The following is a 22,069-nucleotide window of genomic DNA, read 5'->3' as shown; positions in this document are numbered from 1 at the left end:
CCATGACACCAAATACCTATTTATACTAGTAGTGGGGTGCTTGGGGGAGCCAAAAAACGGCTATTTTTGACCCTAACGGTCAAAAAACGGCCAAAAAAACGATTTCCAACGGCTATATTCGATCCAACGGCTAGAACCGGTTAGGAACCGGTTCCGGATGGTTCGGTTCCAGAACCGGTTCCGGTTCGGTTCCGGTTCCTACCCGCCCCCACTCAGAAATGCAAGAACCGGTCACGGATCATCGGGTTGAATCAGATAGGGTCCGGTTCCTACAAAAAACGGGTAGGAACCGGTTCGGGTCCGGTTCGGGTCCACCGGTTCAGTTCCAGGAACCGGTTTTGTTGATCATCACTATGTCTGACCATTTACAGTTGAAACAAATAGTTGTAACCTGTAAGCTTTTACAGAGAAGGCTTTGTTTTCCAAATTTCATAGGTGAAAATAAGGTATATATAAAATTAAGTGCATAGGTGAAAATAAGGTACACCTAACAAAGTTAGCTATTTACAAAAGTCAAGTTTCAACACATAAATAAAAAACTTTCAAAATATCTTTTGTAAAGCATTTTCTTAACGATGCGAGAACATAAAATAAATAGATATATCTCGCAACATACCCATAAAAAGTGATAATTATAAATTACAGATCCATCCAACAACAAACAAGTCTTTCACAACATAAAATCTTCCATAATATAAAGTCTAATTTGTAAACATAAAGTTAAGGAAAAGTATAACAATTATTCTAAACAGGGGATAGAAAATGGACCCTAGAAAGCGGATACTCCTTTCCGGATATCCAAACACCAGTTTGTGACCACTGAATATCCTCCCAATCAAGATTATCCTCCAACACCTGTCCAAACACTCCATTAGTTTATCATTCTTACAAAACATTTGACAACTTTGACCAAGATAGATTAATCACCTTTAGATGTTCAGGTGGCAATGGGATACCAATGGACCGCATAACCGTTTGAGGAAGCGGCTTCTTACACACAGACCATCTGAATACATCCATCATATTATTATTATTACCATTATTAATGTTATTATTATTAATGGTGGTGTTGTCACTGTCGGCACCATCTGTATCCATTTCATTTCCTGCTTTCACCATCTTCTCTCCATTAAAACAAAGCTCAAACCTTAACACACACACACAACAAAGCATGTTATTGATTCGGTTTAATAAGACGTTACAAAAAAACATGTTACAAACATGGTACCTTTGTGAAGGGCTTTCTAAGTACAAAACTTCACCCTTTTTTAACCTAGCAGAGGTAAATAGAGGCTTCTTCAAACCTTTGTCTGCTATCGCACTTATACTATATTTAATCCTTCAAACACACAAAAAGATAAATAAATAAATAAAATATGTAAACGAAAAATAAATGAAAGAAAGAAAAAGGCATACCAAGGTTCGTTGCAAAGGTTGTACTGTAAAGTAACTTCACGCACGAATCTTTGTTGACGAAGTGCATTCTATGAAGGAAAATTATAATAATATTAAATATTAATGCAATTAGTATCCTTTTTTATAAGCATATGATTAAGGTATATAAACAAGTCAAATAAAGTAATGAAAGATACGATACCGAAGCTGCAGCTCTAGTGGTCATTGTGCGTTCTACAACCACAGGAGCGAGAGTGGGCTCCACAGTTGATGTGTGGGTAAGACACGCCTCAAGATCAATTGTCCCACCAGCTTTCTGAAAATGAAATAAGATAAATGAAACATATGGGTTGTGTTCGGGTTCAACGATTCAACCGCTCAACCCGTAGTGTCCACGAAAGCTACCAAAAAAAATGTATAAAATAAGCCCTAATCCCTATTGGTCTAGTGGTATGGTGTCCCTTCTTACAAATGTGAGGCTGTGGGTTCAAATTCTGCAAGTGCAAGGTAAAGGTTGAATTTTGCTGTTCAAAAAAAGTAGGCATGTAAACGAGCCGCGTGTTCAATGAACCGTTCGACGAGAAGTTGGTTTAGTTAATAAACGAACGAACATGAACACATGTCGCGTTCATTCATAAGCAAACACGAACATGTTCATTGGTGTTCAGCCATCTACTTTAGTAATGTTCGTCTTCACGCTTGTGAACCATTCATTTATACTCTTAATGAACGAAAATAAGCGAACACGGAAAGGAACATGCTCATTTTCTTAACAAGCAAACACGAACAAGAAAGTCACGTTCGTTAACTGTACGTCTTTAATCATTTGTTCGGTAAAGTAAAAACAAACAAACATGAACATGCCCCATTCATGTTCTTTAGGTTCATTTATAAGCCTAAAAATAAGTAACATTTTATTAAAAAAATTCACCCTGGCAATGTGGCATCGCTCTACACGAAAACTGCAACCGTAATCGATAGCCGCTCCCCATGCACGAGAACGAACATTATTCCTCAAAGTAGAAACATAACCTAAATATTTACCAATAATATAACTTAAGTTCATAGAATTTAAGATTTTCTAACTAACAAAACATAAAAAATGTCGGATGCATATAAACATACAGTCTTGTGGTGGGAGGACTCTGACAGTGGCCCTCAACTCCTGAATAGCAGGTGGCGGCGGTGATGCAGTTGGGCGGCAGTAGCCCGTGTGCATTAAAACTAGATAACGAAAACAAAAAATGCCATAAGTGGCAGGTATCATAAAACCGACAAATACAAGACTACACATACAAAAGAGACATGCAACAAAATCAGAATATTTTAAGTTCATATACGTTCATTTGTGTTTGTTTAAGTTCGTTCGTTAACGTTTGTTGATATGTGTTTAACTTTTTTAGGCCCATTACAACAGTCTAGTTTTTATAACTTTTTAGGCCCAACACGTTGTTTACGTTGACCTTTAATTGGTTTGCTAACTTATGTTTGTTCATATATGCTCAGTTATGTTTGTTTATGTTCGTGAACCGTTCGTTCATACTGTTAATAAACAAACATAAACGAACAGACAAAAACAAGTAATTTTCTTAGCGAATGAATGTGAACAAGAAAAACCCCATTCATTTAATTTCTCTTGTTCGATCATTTGTTCGGTTCAATTACTAGCCTAAAAGCACAAACACAAAACTATACATACAAAAAAGACATACCTGCAACAAGATCAGAGTCATGAGTGTATACATCTGTGCCCCATAACTGCCCACCTTTAACCTGTCAAGTCAGCATACAACAAAACATCAGGATAAAAGTTTATGATTGAATAAGTGTAATGAAATATCTGACTTGTCGATTTGTAGCGGTAACGTGTTCGGCGGGTATGCGAATTTCAAGGGTGGGATAACCTTTGGAGGTTTCAGATGTTTTATCGGATACGTTGGATGATGATTTATATTCATTCCATAGATTTAATAATTCTTGAACGCATTCACCAACTCGGTATATAATGGTTGACACTTCACTTTTCCCTGTGTTTAGTGTGCCAAATCAAAAGCGATAAATGAGTTGCAAAATAAGGCAAATAAAAACTAGGTTTTAAATATTTATGTCGTTTTCTGGATTAGTACTGAAAAGGCAGTATCCACTTTTGGAATAAATAATAATAAATAATTGTCTAATATAAACAAGAAATAACATATAAGGGAGATGCATAGATATCAAACCACTTAATATTGCTAAAAAATTTCCACTTTAATTTCAAATAATGTGGTGGTTCAAAGATTACCAAAGAGCGCCTAACTAGAGATTTATTTTCAATCAATGAGTTATTCCTCAATTTATTTTCAAGTCAATATCCTTTAAGGGGAGTCATATCATTCAAGTTATTAGACATGTAACGATAATGATTGATTTTGTTTTACGGATTTTCAAATCTTATAAGAGAAAAGATATAGAAGTTAATGCGAAACAATGAGTGTAACATTCGTTGGTACTCGGTAACATAACACCCAACAAAAAGAAATAACTTTGCTAGCTAGAAATAAGGCAAAAACCTACCTTAGAAATCAATGAGACAATCACCAGCCATTAGTTTATACTTTATATACTTGCCGATCATCTTATTTCTGGCTAGCAAATATTATCATTTTGTCAAGTGTTATCCTACAGTGTACCAACGAACGCTACACCAAATGCCTAATATTAATTTCTATTGTGGTCAACCTCTTCTCTTAAAACTTAAAAGCCTTAAAAATCGCTAAACTAAAATCAATCATTGTTGTTGCACGTCTAAAATGAACCAAGCGAATGTGCTAGCCTCACATAAGGGAGACACCCTATACTCATAAAATGCAAACTAGTTTAAGTACTCTTTTCTACAATTATTAATTTTTACCACCTAAAACAAGATATAAAATGAATACGCAACGTAGAAACATAGCCTACATATTTACAAAACATAATATTTAATCAGAACTTTGTTCATCGTCTAAATTTAGGTTACTTTTTACAATATTCTTCATAGAAAGTTCGTTTGAATACACTAAAGTAGAAACATAACCTACAAATTTACCAAAGATATAAGTTTACATAAAACTTCCTGCATTGCCTTAATTCAGGTTACTTTTTGCAATCTTTTTTATATAAGGAATACTTTCATGACTATTTTACCAGAGATATAAAGAGTAAAATAAACCAAAACCATGATGAAAAGTGGGGCAAACATAATATCATGAAGCACAAATTAAATTAAAAATAAAAAAGATATACGTGCACCATGGAGGCATGGATAACTTGAAGCTACTACCAATCAGTGCAAAACATACCTGTAGACCTGCAAAAAACATATATCAAATCAATTATTGTGCTACTTAAAAAAGAATTAATCAACCAGGTTATATAAACGAGCATACCCGTCGTTGTCTTGAGGCCGAGATCTAAACCGAGGATCACGGTTTGCAACCTGCGGACTGCCTCGAGGTCGAAGCATCCGTTTCCTCTGCTGAACACCGTAACTGAAACCTTCTCTCTCCCTGTCAGCACTCCCTTCCACATCAGCACCCCCTTCCGCATCAGCGCCCCCTTCTACATCAGCATCTTTCTCAACCCCCCTTTCTTTAGATTCCTTATCTAGATCCTTCCAGTTATCCATACTCTTCTGTTTTCCAAGATCCACACCTCTTGATGATGACACGTCAACATCATCCTTCTCATGTTGTGGACCCTCTTTCTCATTTACAATCCAAGAATCCCTCTTAACATTATCTTTCGCTTTATCTTTGTCTTTTACTTGTACATCTTTTCTTTCTTCCTTTGTTGGATCTTTCATACCTTCGGTTCTATCTTTATTATTATTATCATCTCCCCATTCCCGATGTTTCACGTCTTTTCGCTTCCTATCCCGATCTTTGACAAAGTCATCGCCTTTCAAGTCAACCTTGTTCTCAGAAACCGTCTCGTGAACCTCAGTATTATAATCCTTAACTTCTGCATTCAAACCTTCATGAACATTACTACGGGACCCATGCCACGAATCCAGGTTTCCACTAGTTGTATCAGGATACTTCCATGCTCTGTGATGCTCTTTTGATTCCTTGATTACATTATCTGTCTTCACTTCACTTCTATAGCCAGAATAAACGTTTCTATCATACTTTGTGTCTTTATGATCATCAACTCGGGTTGTATACCTAACATCTTTCTCAACTTTAGCACCTTGATACAAATCTTTTGATTCTGCATTCACATCACGGGTTTCAACTTTCATATCTCTGATGCTATTATCCCTTTCTTCAACAGCATGATCGGTTTGAGAATCGTTTAAAGCTGACGGTAGCCTTCGGGACATTGACGTTGGAAGTAATGGTCTTCTAGTATCCGGTTCAGTTCGGGGGACTTTAGGCATACGCGAATCCTGCCCGATATCAAAGGATGTGTGGTAATCACTTGGACCTGATGGATTTGGTAGTTTGGAGTTTGAGCCACCAATTCCAGAGTATGATCCAGAATCATCCGGAGGGTGGGAATATCTTGAAATGGAAGAATGACCTGCAGTTTCCTCGTGTACACGCTTATTAGGTGTACCACTCATATTGATCCTGCAAAATGAACCAATAAAAAGATGAGTTAATGATAGAAAAAATGAACAAATCATACAATCAATCACAAACCAAATGAAGCTACAAGCCTACAATTATGAGCTAAGGAAGCAAATATTTCCAAAACCGACATCATATCCTAGATGATATAATGTATTCCCCGTTTGTGTATATCTCTCCCTTAAAAAGGAGATTTGCCAGAACTTACTGCATAAAAAGCGTGCTTATTTTAAGAAAACGTGAATTGGAACCCTGGATTGTTGTCAGCTTGGATCAAAATGTGACATTTTTGAGAAAAACATGATTTTTAGATAAAAACATGAATTTTCACACTGTTTATAAAAAAACTTCAATTCCAACATTTGCTACTATTAACACATGAGTTTTTTACACTATATGCAAATAAAACACTTCTATAAAAACCCTAACACCTATAGACTCTGATTCCAACACTGACTTCCACCACGAAAACTTCAAACAATCGAGTATCCAATTACCAAATTTTAACATACATCCACAACAATTATACAAATCCCTAACACCTACTACCATCAAAACACAATAGGTCCATAATTACAAACACAAAATCAAATCAACTACCAGACACAATGATCCAATCTTATCAGGTGTAGACGATCACATGGCGGTAGCAAATACACAATAATTAGCCAAATTATCAAGCCCTGGAAAATCGTATAAAACGGTGATGCAATTTGGGGGTTAGGGTTTCAAATTATTGCAGGCGGTTGGATAAATAACATGGAAACAGATTGAATGTAGGAAAACTTACAGGGGAGAAATTGAATCTGGAGATGAATGACGTAATTTGGATCGATAATAAAGGTTGTGAAGTCGAAGCCGAATGAATATGAATGATAATAATAATAATATATTGTTGTGAGTTTATGTAAAAGGTTTGAGTGATTTTATATTATTAGTCCATCTACTTTGCAATAGTATATAAAAGTTGGTGTTAAGCTTCAAGAGTTATAATATAGGTCCTTTTTTCTATTTTTATACATACGTGTTACTTTCATGACCTACATGTCTGTCTTTTTTATTTGTTTAGAACGAGAACTTTCTTGTATTATGTTACCGTACTTTTTAAATTTGAAGAGTCCTGATGCCTTATTCTAACCACACTATGTTGTTTTAACCGGAACCACGCTGTCTTCAGAGTTTAGTTTGGGCGTTCCCTCAGAAAACCATACCGTTAGTTGCCACTTGACTATATCCTTGTTTATTAAGTTATAATAAACATATTTAGTTGACTTTTTTTTCGAAAATTATAAACTTTCTTAATAAGTTTATTTCTTTCAAAATCTATATATTTTTCAAAAACTAATAGCTTTTTTTAAACTATAACCTTTTTCGTTTTAGTGTTTTTTCTAAGCTATAACTTTTTAATTAGTCAATTTAATAAAAATGTTTTTTTTTTCCTTTTTCTCAAATGCTACGCTTTTGTAAATGTGTTTACAAAGATTAACTAGAAAAAACCTCTTATGCTTGCCTTTAAACACTCCACATCAAATTACTTTTTATTAAAAGGTTGCACGGTTGTATCATATTATAAACACTCATATAACATTGTATAGAACCATATATAAAAGACAAAAATGACAGGTGGGTTGGTGTGCAAGTCGGGGTGATGCACATAAAGTAGCACTCGTTTTTCAAATGAGTCCAAACAAATTAGCGTTAGCACACCCACCAAAATGAGTTTGAGCTTGTTCTTACCAAAAATTTCTGAAACCGGGTTTTGAGCATGCTCAAACCAGCTTCAAAGTTTAGGGGTACAAACCATTTTCAACCCTACAGTTTGGTTCATGTTTAACCAAACCAGGTTTAAAATTGGGTTCGATCCAGGTTCTTTCCAATCTGGTTTTTTGTGCACCTCTTTATTTGGGTGTTCATTTCATAAGTACTTGTGGCAGACTGGCAGCATACCATGTGGTGAGCGAGTGATTAGTGATTACTAATGTCTAGTTTGGGTCTAGGCCGGAATAAGGTCCAACCCATTGGCCCAATCCAGCCCCACACGCTCTTCTACATAAGAAGCCTTAACTAGTTAACCGTCTGAAAAGGGCATCTTCTTTCCAAGTTTTCTCCATCTATCTAAATACCTGTGTATGCATACATATGCATATTTGGTATATATGCTCATTATACGAATATACTATATGTTACTTGATGGTCAGAAGGTGGTGTCTTATAAAGAGTCTTCTCATAGATGATGAGCATTGGATGGTTGGAATGAGTTAAGTGAATCTTCAGTTTTTGAAGGGGACATGATGCCAGTCTCGTTATTACAAAATGGCTAAATCAACCATGTTATTCGTATAAAAAACCAACATACCAAAACGAGCAACGCATATTAACCTATCAAGAAAATGAACAAGGGCCTAATGAGTAATGATGACGGTTAACATCCATACCATCTGTATCTTTGAATAATCAAGCCGTCTTCATGCCTTCAACATCGCTTGTAAAACAACAAATGAGTTATTGAAATTCAGTAGCACTCTTAAGTCTTAAACAAGCTCCAACATGAATATGTATATTTGGGCAAAATGTGTTTATTGTGAACCCAACCCTTTTCAACCATACTATCATTATCTAATGCAAATAGAACATTCATGCATGTTCACCTAACCTTTAAACCGTTAGGTTTATTAGAAAACTTATTAAACGCGATAAATTCATGATGCAATTGAGTTTCCATTTGCAACACTTGCATGTTGACCTAGACCTGATATTCGATGTTTAAGTTGAAACCTAAGCACATCAAAAACGAAAACGAAAACCACCCTACCTGTTTAAACAAAAACTCATCAAATTCATTGAAAATGAAGCATTCTCAATCCATCAAAATCATTGTTTGTAAGGTAAAATGCTAAAATATGTAATAAAACAACATTGAAAAAATATGAACACGAAACCCTAAATTCAATGCGATGAACATATTACCTCAAAGAACAAATTTTCAAACAAAATAAATTACTTACTTTAAATGTTTATTACAAAAATCTAAGGCATTCAAAACAAATTTACGACCAAAGCGAACACACTTTATATGTTCAGGATAAAAAATTAAGACACTCGGAACAAATTTCTGACCAAAATGAATTACACACTTTAAATGTTCAGGACAAAAATCTAAGACACTTAGAACAAAACTTTAAACACTAAGAACAAAAACTTTAAACACTATGAACAAAACTTTAAACACTCAGAACAAAAACTTTAAACGTACACAAGCTTAAATATGAGATCATGAATAAAAAATGAATGATCACTCGATTTTATTGAAACTCAGGGCCGAACGGTGGGTCAGTGAAACGAAAATAGGGCTTTAGGCCCATACTAGTTAAGGCCTCCAAATTTAAAAAAAAAATTATATCTATCAATAATATATATAAACAAAACCCCTAAAATCCTACGTGTCGCGATGTGATCGCTCCCCCCTTTTATGGAAGCCACCAGATTTTTGATTTTTAAATAGAGGCTTTTCATTGATTTAACCCAAATTCATGGGTATGGGTCTTACCAAAACCAGATAGCTCTTAAACGGGTTACAACATCTCACTAAATTAAAAATTAATCTTACCAATGATTTGATATGAAAATCCTATAAAATAGGGATATACTAAAATTTAATATCAAATTAAAAAGAAAAAGATATTATTTATAATTAATAAATAATTTTATAGTAAAAAAACATAAGCGGGTCATGGGTCACCAAATCCAGATAGCTTTTAAACGTGTTATAATATATCATTTATTTATGAAACCCTTTCATCATCAAACCCTAAGTATATTATTAACTTTCTTACAATAAAGAAAATTAAAATCCAAAAAATAAATATTAAAAAACAAAAAATGTAAAACGACCATTCTCTCAATCCATCAGATTGCTTTATTTGTAAATGAAGGCTTCTCACGCATCTGACCCAAATTCATGGGTAAGGTCTCATCAAACTCAGATGGCTTTTAAACGGGTTATAACATCTCATTATATCAAAAATTAATCTCATAAAATATTTGATATGAAAATCCTATAAAATAGGGATATACTAAAAATTAATATCCTATTTTATTTAAAAAAAGATATTATTTATAATTAAGAAATGTAAGGCCCCGAACCCGGTAGCCCTACTTTAGCGTCGGATTTACTCATAAACACAGTTCTTACAAATCAGAGTTCATTAAAACTTTCGCGGAATATAAAAACTTTCATGAAACGTTACAGCAATCCAAAACTTGCCTTAATTAAACATTCTTGTCTTTCAAAATAAACGTCAATTACATTAAAACATCTTGAGTCTTCAGATGCCAGTCTCCTATTCGCCTACCATGTGCCCGCTCAAGCTAGCTGTCTCATTCTACTCACCTGCGTGCATACTAAAAGTCAGCTACGCTGAGTGAGTTCTAGTTAATCGGACGCCATACAATACATACACATACATACATATCCGAAGATACATATCCATACTTAACTAGTTACCCTTCTGTTCTACATACATACTTACTACCATACATACATGCATATCTACAATCACTAACCTTAGTCTACCGAGAGTACGTTCATAGTCCGCCGTCTATACCTGTACTCAAGGTCGTGAACACGTAAAAGGTCCGCAGTCCTTACCTATGTTCACCATTTATGGTACGTGCAATGTCCGCAGTCCTTCCCTATACCATCCTACATCCACAACACGTACAAGGTCCACAGTCCTTCCCTATGTTGCAACCTAAACCATAGCACGTACGAGGTCCGCAGTCCTCCCCTATGCTACCACAATACAAATACAGCACGTATAAGCTCCACAGTCCTTTCCTATGCCATCCTACATCCACAACACGTACAAGGTCCACAGTCCTTCCCTATGTTGCAACCTAAACCACAGCACGTACGAGGTCCGCAGTCCTCCCCTATGCTACCACAATACAAATACAGCACGTATAAGGTCCACAGTCCTTTCCTATGCTGATGCCTATCTATAATACGTATAAGGTCCGCAGTCCTTAACTACGTTGTCGTCTATTATCTGTAACACGTATAAGGCCCACCGTCCCTATCTACGTTTACATCTATCATCTACTTTACGTATAAGGCCCGCAGTCCTTAACTACGCCATCACCAGCCGAGTGTATGTCCGACAAAAGCTAGAGGGATTTGCCATCCTAACTTACTATGTCGTGTAACACCCCGACCAAAGGCGGATTATACATCGGGGCGCCACATATTGTTTCATTTCTCGTGACACTATTGGGTGTCAATATTTAATAAATACATTCATTCGCGCACGCGCAAGGTATACATAAGATAACATAAATCATCATAAATCAATATATTATAAATCATAATATTCGAACAGCAAAAACTTGTCTTGATACATTTTAATCTAGGTCCAAAATAAAGAAAACTTCCTATGTGTCCACAAGCTCCAAAACAGCTACTGCAAACCTGAACATGTGTTAAAATAAACGTCAAACACTTGCGTGTTGGTGAGAAATCAAGTTTAATACAATACATAGGTAACAATAAATCTGCGCGCAACACGTGTATGTCTGGTGTTTAACAAGGGTGCAATCAGATTGTGATCAAGCCTAAATAGATCATAGCTCATAGTTCATAGTTCAATCCGTGCTCCCAATTGAGCACAAAAACGAGAAAACATCTGTGCAAGTGTAAACAAAGAAAACCGTAAACGATAGGTCTCCCGTGTTCATCTAATGGATCCATGAAAACTGCGGAATAGGCCGAACAAAGCGGTTAATGATACACACATACAAATAAACAGCCAAGTAAACGTCCTCAACACATGGGATACTGCGCGACTAAAGTTCATAAACAAGTTTAAGACTCTAAGTTTGTACGAACACATGAACATCCCAAAACATTAAAAGCAAAAAGGGATTAGGTACGAGATTACTCACTTGATAAACGATGCGGTGTAAGATAAAGCAAGAACCAACTTTAAACTAGCACAAGTTAACCTATAATTAAAGATTATTGTTTTAATGATCTGTTTTAAGTCTTGATTATAAGTTTGCATAAGTAAATTATTATATATAATATATATATTACCGGAAAAGCAGGACAGAACAGGGAGGAAGACGGAGGCAGAGAGGGAGGCGGCAGAGAGAGCAAGGAAAACAGGAGAGATTAAGTGTTTTGTGTGCGTAGTGTTAGGAAAAATAATACTATTATTTATAGAGAAACCCTAGGAGACATAATCCCTAGAAAAGGGGAAAAAGATCTCAAAAAGCAAAAGATTCCAAAAGCAAAAGATATCAAAAGATATGGCAGCAGGGAAAAAGAGAAAAAGCTGACAGGTTAACAGTAAAAAGGCATGGGCGGGTCAGAAAAAGGTACTGGTCAAGCATGGCAAAAGCAGATCTCAAAAGATTATGTTAGTCACTTTATCTGCCAACCAATGGGGTTGGTGCGCATGCTGCGCCGAAAGTAACTTTTCAGACATAAATCAGATTAGGTTAACAGCTCAAAAGATAAGACAACACAAAAGCAAACGGCTAGATTAAACAGAAGAAAACTCAAAGGGTTCAGCGCGAGAAGGCTCGAGCGCGAAGGCAGACACAGAAGGTCAAGAGAGCGCGAGCGCGAAGGCAGACGGAACCAACCTTAACGCGTCGCGGGAAGAACTACATTTCTTAGCGCGCTGCGGGAGGAACTAAAATTCCTAGCGCGCCGCGGGAAGAACTATAATTCTTCGCACGTCGAGGGATGAACTACGATTCTTAGCGCGCTGCGAGAAGAAATATAAATCCTTAGCGCGTCGCGGGAAGAACTACCGTTCTTAGCGCGCTGCGAGAAGATTTACAATTCTTAGCGCGCTGCGAGAAGAGTTCGTCTCGCGTATCGCTGAAACAGGTGGTCTTCACGCAGGATTCCTTGTAAGGGGTCTGGCGCGTGGAGCTGCGCAGACAACCTTAGGCGGGAAGGAACAAAGGACAAGCAAAGAGTTAGAAGAAAAAGAGGGAAACAAGGCGTAAGGGCGGGACGGCGACAAGAGGGAAAAGAAGGCGGAAAGGGAGAAGGAGAGGGACGGGACGGCGGAAAGAAAGAGAGAGAAAGAGGCGGGAAGGAAAATATATATTATTATTAAAAGTAAAATATAAGTATAAATATTACATCATAAAAGAAAGAGATTGGGTCAGAGAAACGGGTACCTGGGTCGGGTCGGATCGGGGCAGATGTCACAGTCTCCCCTACTTTAAGAAATTTCGTCCCGAAATTTATCTCGAAGTAGGTTGCGCAGAGAACAGGTGCGGGTACTTGGTCTTCATTTGATCTTCCCTTTCCCATGTAAACTCGGCTCCGCGCTTGGACTCCCAGCGAACTTTCACGATAGGGATACGACTGCGCTTGGTTTGCTTTACCTCGCGATCCATAATCTCAACAGGTTTCTCAACGAAATGCATAGTTTCATCAACTTGAACTTCATCAAGTGGAATGTGAAGGTTCTCGTCAGCTAAACATTTCTTAAGATTGGATACATGGAACGTTGGATGCACATTGCTGAGCGCGGGCGGCAGGTCAAGTCTGTAGGCAACTTTTCCTACACGCGCGAGAATCTTAAATGGACCAACATAACGAGGAGCAAGCTTACCTTTCTTCCCAAAGCGGACAACACCTTTCCAAGGCGACACTTTGAGGAGAACAAGATCACCAACTTGAAATTCGAGAGGCTTCCGCCTACGATCTGCGTAACTCTTCTGTCGGCTTCTGGCAGTCAGCAGATGATCACGGATCTTGGCGATTTTATCGGTTGTCTCTTGAACAAGTTCGGGTCCTGTGATTTGAGTTTCACCCACTTCGCTCCAACAAATCGGGGAGCGGCACTTACGACCGTAAAGTGCTTCAAATGGGGCCATACCGATACTGGAATGATAGCTGTTGTTATAAGAGAACTCGATCAAAGGCAGGTGTGAATCCCAATTACCTCCAAAATCAAGAACACAAGATCGGAGCATATCCTCAAGAGTTTGAATAGTTCGCTCAGACTGACCGTCAGTCTGAGGATGATATGCCGTACTCATGTCCAAGCGAGTTCCTAGCGCAGATTGGAGAGATTTCCAAAAGCGAGATATAAAACGGCCATCGCGATCGGATATGATGCTCAAAGGAGTACCATGGCGGCAGACAATTTCCTTGACATAAAGCTGCGCGAGTTGCTCAACACGGTAGTTTTCACGAATGGGCAGAAAGTGAGCAGACTTAGTCAAACGATCCACTATTACCCAAATGCTATCATGTTTGCTTGCTGTCAAAGGTAACTTGGTAATGAAGTCCATCGCTATACATTCCCATTTCCACGTAGGAATTTCTGGTTGTTCGAGCAAACCAGATGGGCGTTGGTGTTCAGCTTTCACCTTAGAGCAAGTCAGGCATTTAGCTATGAACACAGCGATATCCTTCTTCATACCGGGCCACCAATAAGTTATGCGCAAATCCTTGTACATCTTATCAGCGCCGGGATGAATAGAATACCGAGATTTGTGTGCTTCACACAGGATGACAGAGCGAAGATTCTCATCAAAGGGAATCCAGATGCGATTAAGATAGCAGAGAATTCCACTCAGATTAGGAACAAAGTGCGCTTCCGCGCCACACGCTAACTCGGCGCGAAGGCTACCATTACTGATGGATGCGCGCTGCGCGTCACGAATGCGTGATTCAAGGTTGCTTTGGATCGGCGCGAAGTGAAGCTGCGTGCGCGGCAAAATACAGTTAAGCTGGCAGGGTTTTCGGCTGAGCGCATCGGCTACCACATTAGCCTTACCAGGATGATACCGGATCTCACAATCGTAATCGCTGATGAGTTCGTTCCATCGGCGTTGCCTCATGTTGAGTTCCTTTTGATCAAAGATATGCTGAAGGCTTTTATGGTCAGTGTAAAGGATACACTTAGTACCATAAAGGTAGTGTCTCCAGATCTTCAAGGCAAAAACAACTGCACCAAGTTCGAGATCGTGAGTTGTATAATTCTTTTCATGAACCTTAAGTTGCCTTGATGCGTAAGCGATAACCTTGCCTCGTTGCATAAGAACACAACCGAGACCTTGGTTGGAGGCATCGCAGTACACGACAAAATCATCATTACCCTCAGGTAGCGCAAGAACAAGAGCTTCACACAACAGATGCTTGAGCGTTAGAAAGGCTTCTTCTTGCTTCGAGCCCCAAATATACGGTTTACCTTTGTGCGTTAGAGCTGTTAAAGGCAAAGCGATCTTTGAGAAGTTCGAAATGAAACGCCGGTAATAACCAGCTAAGCCCAGAAAGGAACGGATCTCAGAAGGAGAGGATGGCGTAATCCAGTTCTTGATTGCTTCAATTTTGGATGGGTCGACATGAATACCCATCTTGTTGACAACATGACCAAGAAACTGTACTTCATCAGACCAGAATTCACACTTGGAAAGCTTAGCATAGAGTTGCTCAGCTCTAAGCTTTTGCAACACCAACCGAAGATGTTGCTCATGCTCGGCCTTGGTCTTAGAATACACCAGAACATCATCGATAAACACAATCACGAATTTATCCAAGAAAGGCCTACACACCCGATTCATTAGATCCATGAAAACGGCGGGTGCGTTGGTCAAACCGAAGGACATGACCAAGAATTCAAAATGGCCATAACGAGTTCGAAAAGCAGTCTTCGGAACATCTTCATCGCGGATGCGCAACTGGTGATAGCCAGAGCGGAGATCGATCTTGGAAAAACAAGAGGCACCTTGGAGTTGATCAAAGAGGTCGTCAATACGTGGTAAGGGATACCGGTTTTTAATGGTGAGTTTGTTCAACTCGCGGTAATCAATACACATGCGAAACGATCCATCTTTCTTTTTAACGAACAACACCGGAGCACCCCAGGGCGAAGAGCTAGGGCGAATGAATCCTTTAGCAGTCAACTCTTGAAGTTGGCTTGCCAATTCTTGCATCTCAGCGGGTGCAAGACGGTAAGGAGATTTAGCTACGGGGGAAGCACCAGGGACAAGATCAATACGGAACTCGACTTCACGAGCGGGAGGGATACCAGGAAGATCATCAGGAAAAACTTCAGGGAAATCACGCACAACAGGGATATCACGAAGCTTCTTCTTTTCTTCAGCAGGTTTGACCACATGGGCTAAAAATGCAATACACCTTTTCCGCATGAGCCTTTGGGCTTCGGCGCAAGACATAAGCTTAAGACCGCGGGGGGGTTTCTCGCCGTAAATATGAAGATCACCATTTTCTCGAGGAATGCGAATCAACTTCTTGGCGCAAATAACTTCGGCGCGATTCTTTGAAAGCCAGTCCATACCAATAATAACATCAAAGCTTCCAAGAGGCATGGGGATGAGATCGATTAGAAAATCGTTTTCGTTAAGGTTAAGCGTGCAATCTTTAATCACAGAGTTAATTAAAACAGTTTCACCGTTAGCCAATTCAACTGAAAAATCTTCTTTTAAATCGTTGCGCGGTCGCGCGAGCTTCTGCTCAAACGCGCGAGAAATAAAACTTCGATCGGCGCCAGTATCAAAAAGTACAGAAGCATAAAATCCGTTAAGCAAAAATGTACCATTAACTACGTCATTATTCGCTTGCGCTTGGTGCGCGGTTATGTTCAAAGCTCGTCCACGCGTCACTTGGTTTGAAATCTGGTTCACCGGATTCGCTTGTGTGATTTGCACTTGTAGTCTCGGGCACGCGTTCCGGAAATGACTGGGATCACCGCAGTTATAGCATGACCTGGGTCGTGGGTTTTGGTATGTTGGTTGTGGGTTCTGCGGGTAGGCTGGTGGTGTTGGCGCAATTGGATTGGCGAGAGGGACTCTACAGTATTCGGCAGAGTGACCAACACGGCCACATCGGTTACATTGTCGACACGGGACTTGAGGTGGGTGGTGAAGTCTACAGGTTGGGCAGAAGGGTTGATTTCCTGTATAAGGTTTCTTAGGTGGCGGGGCAGGGAGTGCGGGATTGGTTAAGGCATAGTTGTGGATTACAGGAGGTGTTGGGTAGGCTGTCAGTGGGTTAGGCGTGTAAACTGGAGGTTGGTAGGTGGGTTGCTGGACAATGGGCGGGTTGGTAAGCGCATAGGCCTTGCGCCTGCGCTTGAGGTTGTTACGGTTTGAGGGTTCTGGTTTGGTTTCTGTTGGTTCAGGGGCAGTCTTGGTGAGTTTGGTCTTTTCTGTTCCCCGCAGGAACAGGGTTCCTGCTCTGACATGGTTGTCGCTGAGCACAGCGGCCAACTCGATGGCGTCAGAGAGGGTTACTGGGTTTCTGGCCCATACAGAATCTTGAATTTCCATGGGGAGACCCCCAAGGAATTTCTCTATGGCTCGGCGGGAAGGGGTAACAAGGTGAGGGACAAGCAGGCTTAGTTCATGGAAGCGCGTCGCGTACTCGCGCGCTTCGCCACTGTACTGCTTAAGATTCCAAAATTCTTCCTCCAGGCGCTTAACTTCGTTGGGAGGGCAGAATTCTCGCGTCAGAATTTCTTTGAATTCCTCCCAGGGCATGCTAGAAGCAGTTTCTGCGCCACGCGCATGAGCTACTCCATTCCACCATGTAAGCGCTCTAGATTCCAGGACACTGGAAGCATATAGGGTTCGTCTGTCTGAGGGGCATTGGGTGTGGAGGAAAGTGTTTTCTATTTTCTCAAGCCACTGGAGCATCACGGTGGCTCCTTCAAGACCTGTGAACTTTGGAGGGTTACCCGCGTTAAAGGACTTAATGTTATAACTGGAGGTATTGTTTTGGCTCAAGGCTTGGGCTATCGCGGCGGCCATTTCCTGGGAACGTTGCTGCGAGCGTTTGCGCGCGGCTTCTTTCTTCTTGAGATGGCGGCGAGATAGCGGAGGCATTCTATAAAAATTTTAATTTTAGTCAATGTCTTAGTTTTATCGCAAAGTATAACCTCGAAAAGCTTGGTTTCACGGAGTCAGTTACTGTCAAAAGTTAAAGTAAAATAAATGACCCTAAATGCAGACTTAATAAAGGTAACAAATTCGAATCAAGAATCGACAATTCATGTATCACCATGACTTTCCGAATTCCCAATTTAAAATATACGAGCAAACGAGTATTGGAGATTGACGATTCATGTATCACCATGACTTTTCAATCTTCAATATAAAATATACAAGAAAATGAGTATTGGAGAGTGACAATTCATGTATCACCATGACTTTTCAAGTTTCCAACCTCAGAACATAATCGTAAATGGGAAATAAAAATCGACTATTCATGTATCACCATGACTTTTCGGATTTTCAAACCCAACAACGAATATGTAAGAAAAATCAATAAAAATCGAAATTCAGCAAAAGTCGAAATATCGCGAAATAAATCATAAAATCATATACTGCGCAAGCGCGAGCATATTCATAAATAACGAGTAATTAACAATAAGCGTGCAAACATGAGATTTCTCTCATGCGCGAGAAGGGACTCTTAGGTATTCTAGGCCGTTACGTCTAACCACCTATCCTAAAGTCAACGAGCTCTGATACCAATCTGTAACACCCCGACCAAAGGCGGATTATACATCGGGGCGCCACATATTGTTTCATTTCTCGTGACACTATTGGGTGTCAATATTTAATAAATACATTCATTCGCGCACGCGCAAGGTATACATAAGATAACATAAATCATCATAAATCAATATATTATAAATCATAATATTCGAACAGCAAAAACTTGTCTTGATACATTTTAATCTAGGTCCAAAATAAAGAAAACTTCCTATGTGTCCACAAGCTCCAAAACAGCTACTGCAAACCTGAACATGTGTTAAAATAAACGTCAAACACTTGCGTGTTGGTGAGAAATCAAGTTTAATACAATACATAGGTAACAATAAATCTGCGCGCAACACGTGTATGTCTGGTGTTTAACAAGGGTGCAATCAGATTGTGATCAAGCCTAAATAGATCATAGCTCATAGTTCATAGTTCAATCCGTGCTCCCAATTGAGCACAAAAACGAGAAAACATCTGTGCAAGTGTAAACAAAGAAAACCGTAAACGATAGGTCTCCCGTGTTCATCTAATGGATCCATGAAAACTGCGGAATAGGCCGAACAAAGCGGTTAATGATACACACATACAAATAAACAGCCAAGTAAACGTCCTCAACACATGGGATACTGCGCGACTAAAGTTCATAAACAAGTTTAAGACTCTAAGTTTGTACGAACACATGAACATCCCAAAACATTAAAAGCAAAAAGGGATTAGGTACGAGATTACTCACTTGATAAACGATGCGGTGTAAGATAAAGCAAGAACCAACTTTAAACTAGCACAAGTTAACCTATAATTAAAGATTATTGTTTTAATGATCTGTTTTAAGTCTTGATTATAAGTTTGCATAAGTAAATTATTATATATAATATATATATTACCGGAAAAGCAGGACAGAACAGGGAGGAAGACGGAGGCAGAGAGGGAGGCGGCAGAGAGAGCAAGGAAAACAGGAGAGATTAAGTGTTTTGTGTGCGTAGTGTTAGGAAAAATAATACTATTATTTATAGAGAAACCCTAGGAGACATAATCCCTAGAAAAGGGGAAAAAGATCTCAAAAAGCAAAAGATTCCAAAAGCAAAAGATATCAAAAGATATGGCAGCAGGGAAAAAGAGAAAAAGCTGACAGGTTAACAGTAAAAAGGCATGGGCGGGTCAGAAAAAGGTACTGGTCAAGCATGGCAAAAGCAGATCTCAAAAGATTATGTCAGTCACTTTATCTGCCAACCAATGGGGTTGGTGCGCATGCTGCGCCGAAAGTAACTTTTCAGGCATAAAGCAGATTAGGTTAACAGCTCAAAAGATAAGACAACACAAAAGCAAACGGCTAGATTAAACAGAAGAAAACTCAAAGGGTTCAGCGCGAGAAGGCTCGAGCGCGAAGGCAGACACAGAAGGTCAAGAGAGTGCGAGCGCGAAGGCAGACGGAACCAACCTTAACGCGTCGCGGGAAGAACTACATTTCTTAGCGCGCTGCGGGAGGAACTAAAATTCCTAGCGCGCCGCGGGAAGAACTATAATTCTTCGCACGTCGAGGGATGAACTACGATTCTTAGCGCACTGCGAGAAGAACTATAAATCCTTAGCGCGTCGCGGGAAGAACTACCGTTCTTAGCGCGCTGCGAGAAGATTTACAATTCTTAGCGCGCTGCGAGAAGAGTTCGTCTCGCGTATCGCTGAAACAGGTGGTCTTCACGCAGGATTCCTTGTAAGGGGTCTGGCGCGTGGAGCTGCGCAGACAACCTTAGGCGGGAAGGAACAAAGGACAAGCAAAGAGTTAGAAGAAAAAGAGGGAAACAAGGCGTAAGGGCGGGACGGCGACAAGAGGGAAAAGAAGGCGGAAAGGGAGAATGAGAGGGACGGGACGGCGGAAAGAAAGAGAGAGAAAGAGGCGGGAAGGAAAATATATATTATTATTAAAAGTAAAATATAAGTATAAATATTACATCATAAAAGAAAGAGATTGGGTCAGAGAAACGGGTACCTGGGTCGGGTCGGATCGGGGCAGATGTCACATGTCGAACGTAGAACTCACATACCATTCGTGTACCTGTATACACATACTTCACATATACAATAATTACATTATAGCATAAGAACACTCTAGGCGTTCTTTACATCATTCATTTAACAACCATACCTCTTGTCGATACGTGCAATATCCGAAGATCGTTCACGCCCCGACAAGTATTCATTTGTAATGTTCATACATCTTCGATATATAATATTCGTACCTTTATTTTTGACCTGACAGTACGCGCAATATCCGAAGATCGTTCTCGTACCGACAAGCAATCATTCATATCCATCACATATATCACATATGGCATACACTTATCACTTAGGATAAATGTATTAACAACACATCGAGTATGCACACAGCCCCGAAAACATAACACATAAATGGGGCAAGAAACTCACCTGAACTCTGCTTCTTCCTCCAGTAGTTGTAAATCCCTTCTTTAACTGAGCTCGACTGACTGTATAAGTTACACGTATCAATACTCGCCTGATTTAATCTGGTGGCCTAGTATTAGCTTACTTTTACTTATCGTTTTTAATTTATTTTCTAATCGAACTTAACTTTAGGCGAAGTTAAACCTTAAGCGAACTTAGCTTTAGGCGAAGTTATCAGTCAGGCGAACTTGGCCGTAGGCGAAGTTATCAATTAGGCGAACTTGGCCTTAGGCGAAGTTATCAATTAGACGAACTTGGCCTTAGGCGAAGTTACCAATTAGGCGAACTTAGCTTTGCAGGCGAAGTTCATTAGGCGAACTTAGCTTTGCAGGCGAAGTTGTCACCAGGCGAACTTAGCTTTGCAGCGAAGTTGTCATCAGGCGAACTTAGCTTTGCAGGCGAAGTTCATAAGGCGAACTTAGCTTGCAGGCGAAGTTGTCCAGCTGCAGGTACTGTTCGTCCTTAAATCCCTTAATCATCTTCGTTTCTTAACCAAATAACTCGATTTAGGTATCCACGGAATCGTCTGACCAGCGCCTACAAACCCCAACCATCAAATCGACCTAACATCGATGTTTAAAGGGTGCGATTTAGGCATATAGGTTACGGGTTCTTTTATCAATCGATTAACCCATCAAATCATATCCATTTTCAGTAAGTCTAGCTTTGTTGGATTCGTTTTTACCATACAAACACAGATCTATCATTTCTATACTAATCCAAACCTAAACGAACAAGTTCTCGATATAAACGTACCGTAAATGAGTCGAACTACGAACACGAGCTGGTCTTGTTGCTTTGGTTCGTCACGACGATCTAGCACCAACGAGCTCGGGTCCTCGCCTTTGGATCTTGGTTCGGGTTGTGTGTGTTTTGGAGTGTGTAGAGATTAGGATGGATAAATGGATGGAATGGAAAGGATTGGGGTTTAAGGGGGTATTTATACTCCGTTAAGCCCATGGACCGAAGGCCCATATTTCCTTTTGGTCCATATCTAATCCCATCTAATTATCCTACTAAGTCTTCATATTTTGCTATTATTATTATCGTTCCACTAACTCGTTTATTTCACCCGACAAAAT

The 22,069-nt window shown here is 39.5% G+C and overlaps 1 protein-coding gene across 1 annotated transcript; it reads right to left on the bottom strand.

The window, feature by feature from the left end:
• Positions 1-722: 722 nt before the first annotated feature.
• On the bottom strand, positions 723-6,850 carry LOC143625900 (uncharacterized). The gene is made up of 11 exons (XM_077096117.1): positions 6,781-6,850; positions 4,798-5,990; positions 3,241-3,422; positions 3,108-3,168; positions 2,521-2,619; positions 2,327-2,427; positions 1,598-1,711; positions 1,417-1,484; positions 1,229-1,339; positions 928-1,147; positions 723-855 (listed from the first exon to the last, which is right to left on the bottom strand). Exons 2-11 carry the CDS (start codon positions 5,981-5,983, stop codon positions 745-747), a joined length of 2,253 nt encoding a protein of 750 aa, XP_076952232.1. The 5' UTR covers positions 5,984-5,990; positions 6,781-6,850; the 3' UTR covers positions 723-744.
• Between the last annotated feature and the right edge of the window lie 15,219 nt (positions 6,851-22,069).

The sequence above is a fragment of the Bidens hawaiensis genome, unplaced genomic scaffold (assembly GCF_021521415.1).
Source record: "Bidens hawaiensis isolate Kalapana, Puna unplaced genomic scaffold, B.hawaiensis_p1.1 tig00004242_1, whole genome shotgun sequence".
Lineage (NCBI taxonomy): Eukaryota > Viridiplantae > Streptophyta > Magnoliopsida > Asterales > Asteraceae > Bidens > Bidens hawaiensis.
Note: the sequence above shows the minus strand (reverse complement) of the source record. Positions and strands in the feature narration are given on the sequence as shown.

Excerpts from the sequence above, each read along its gene's own strand:
- LOC143625900 (XM_077096117.1), bottom strand. The coding sequence starts at position 5,983 with ATGAGTGGTACACCTAATAAGCGTGTACACGAGGAAACTGCAGGTCAT. Across the intron at positions 1,485-1,597 it reads CCACTAGAGCTGCAGCTTCG|AATGCACTTCGTCAACAAAG; the intron begins GTATCGTATCTT and ends TTTCCTTCATAG. Across the intron at positions 1,148-1,228 it reads TTAGAAAGCCCTTCACAAAG|GTTTGAGCTTTGTTTTAATG; the intron begins GTACCATGTTTG and ends GTGTGTGTTAAG.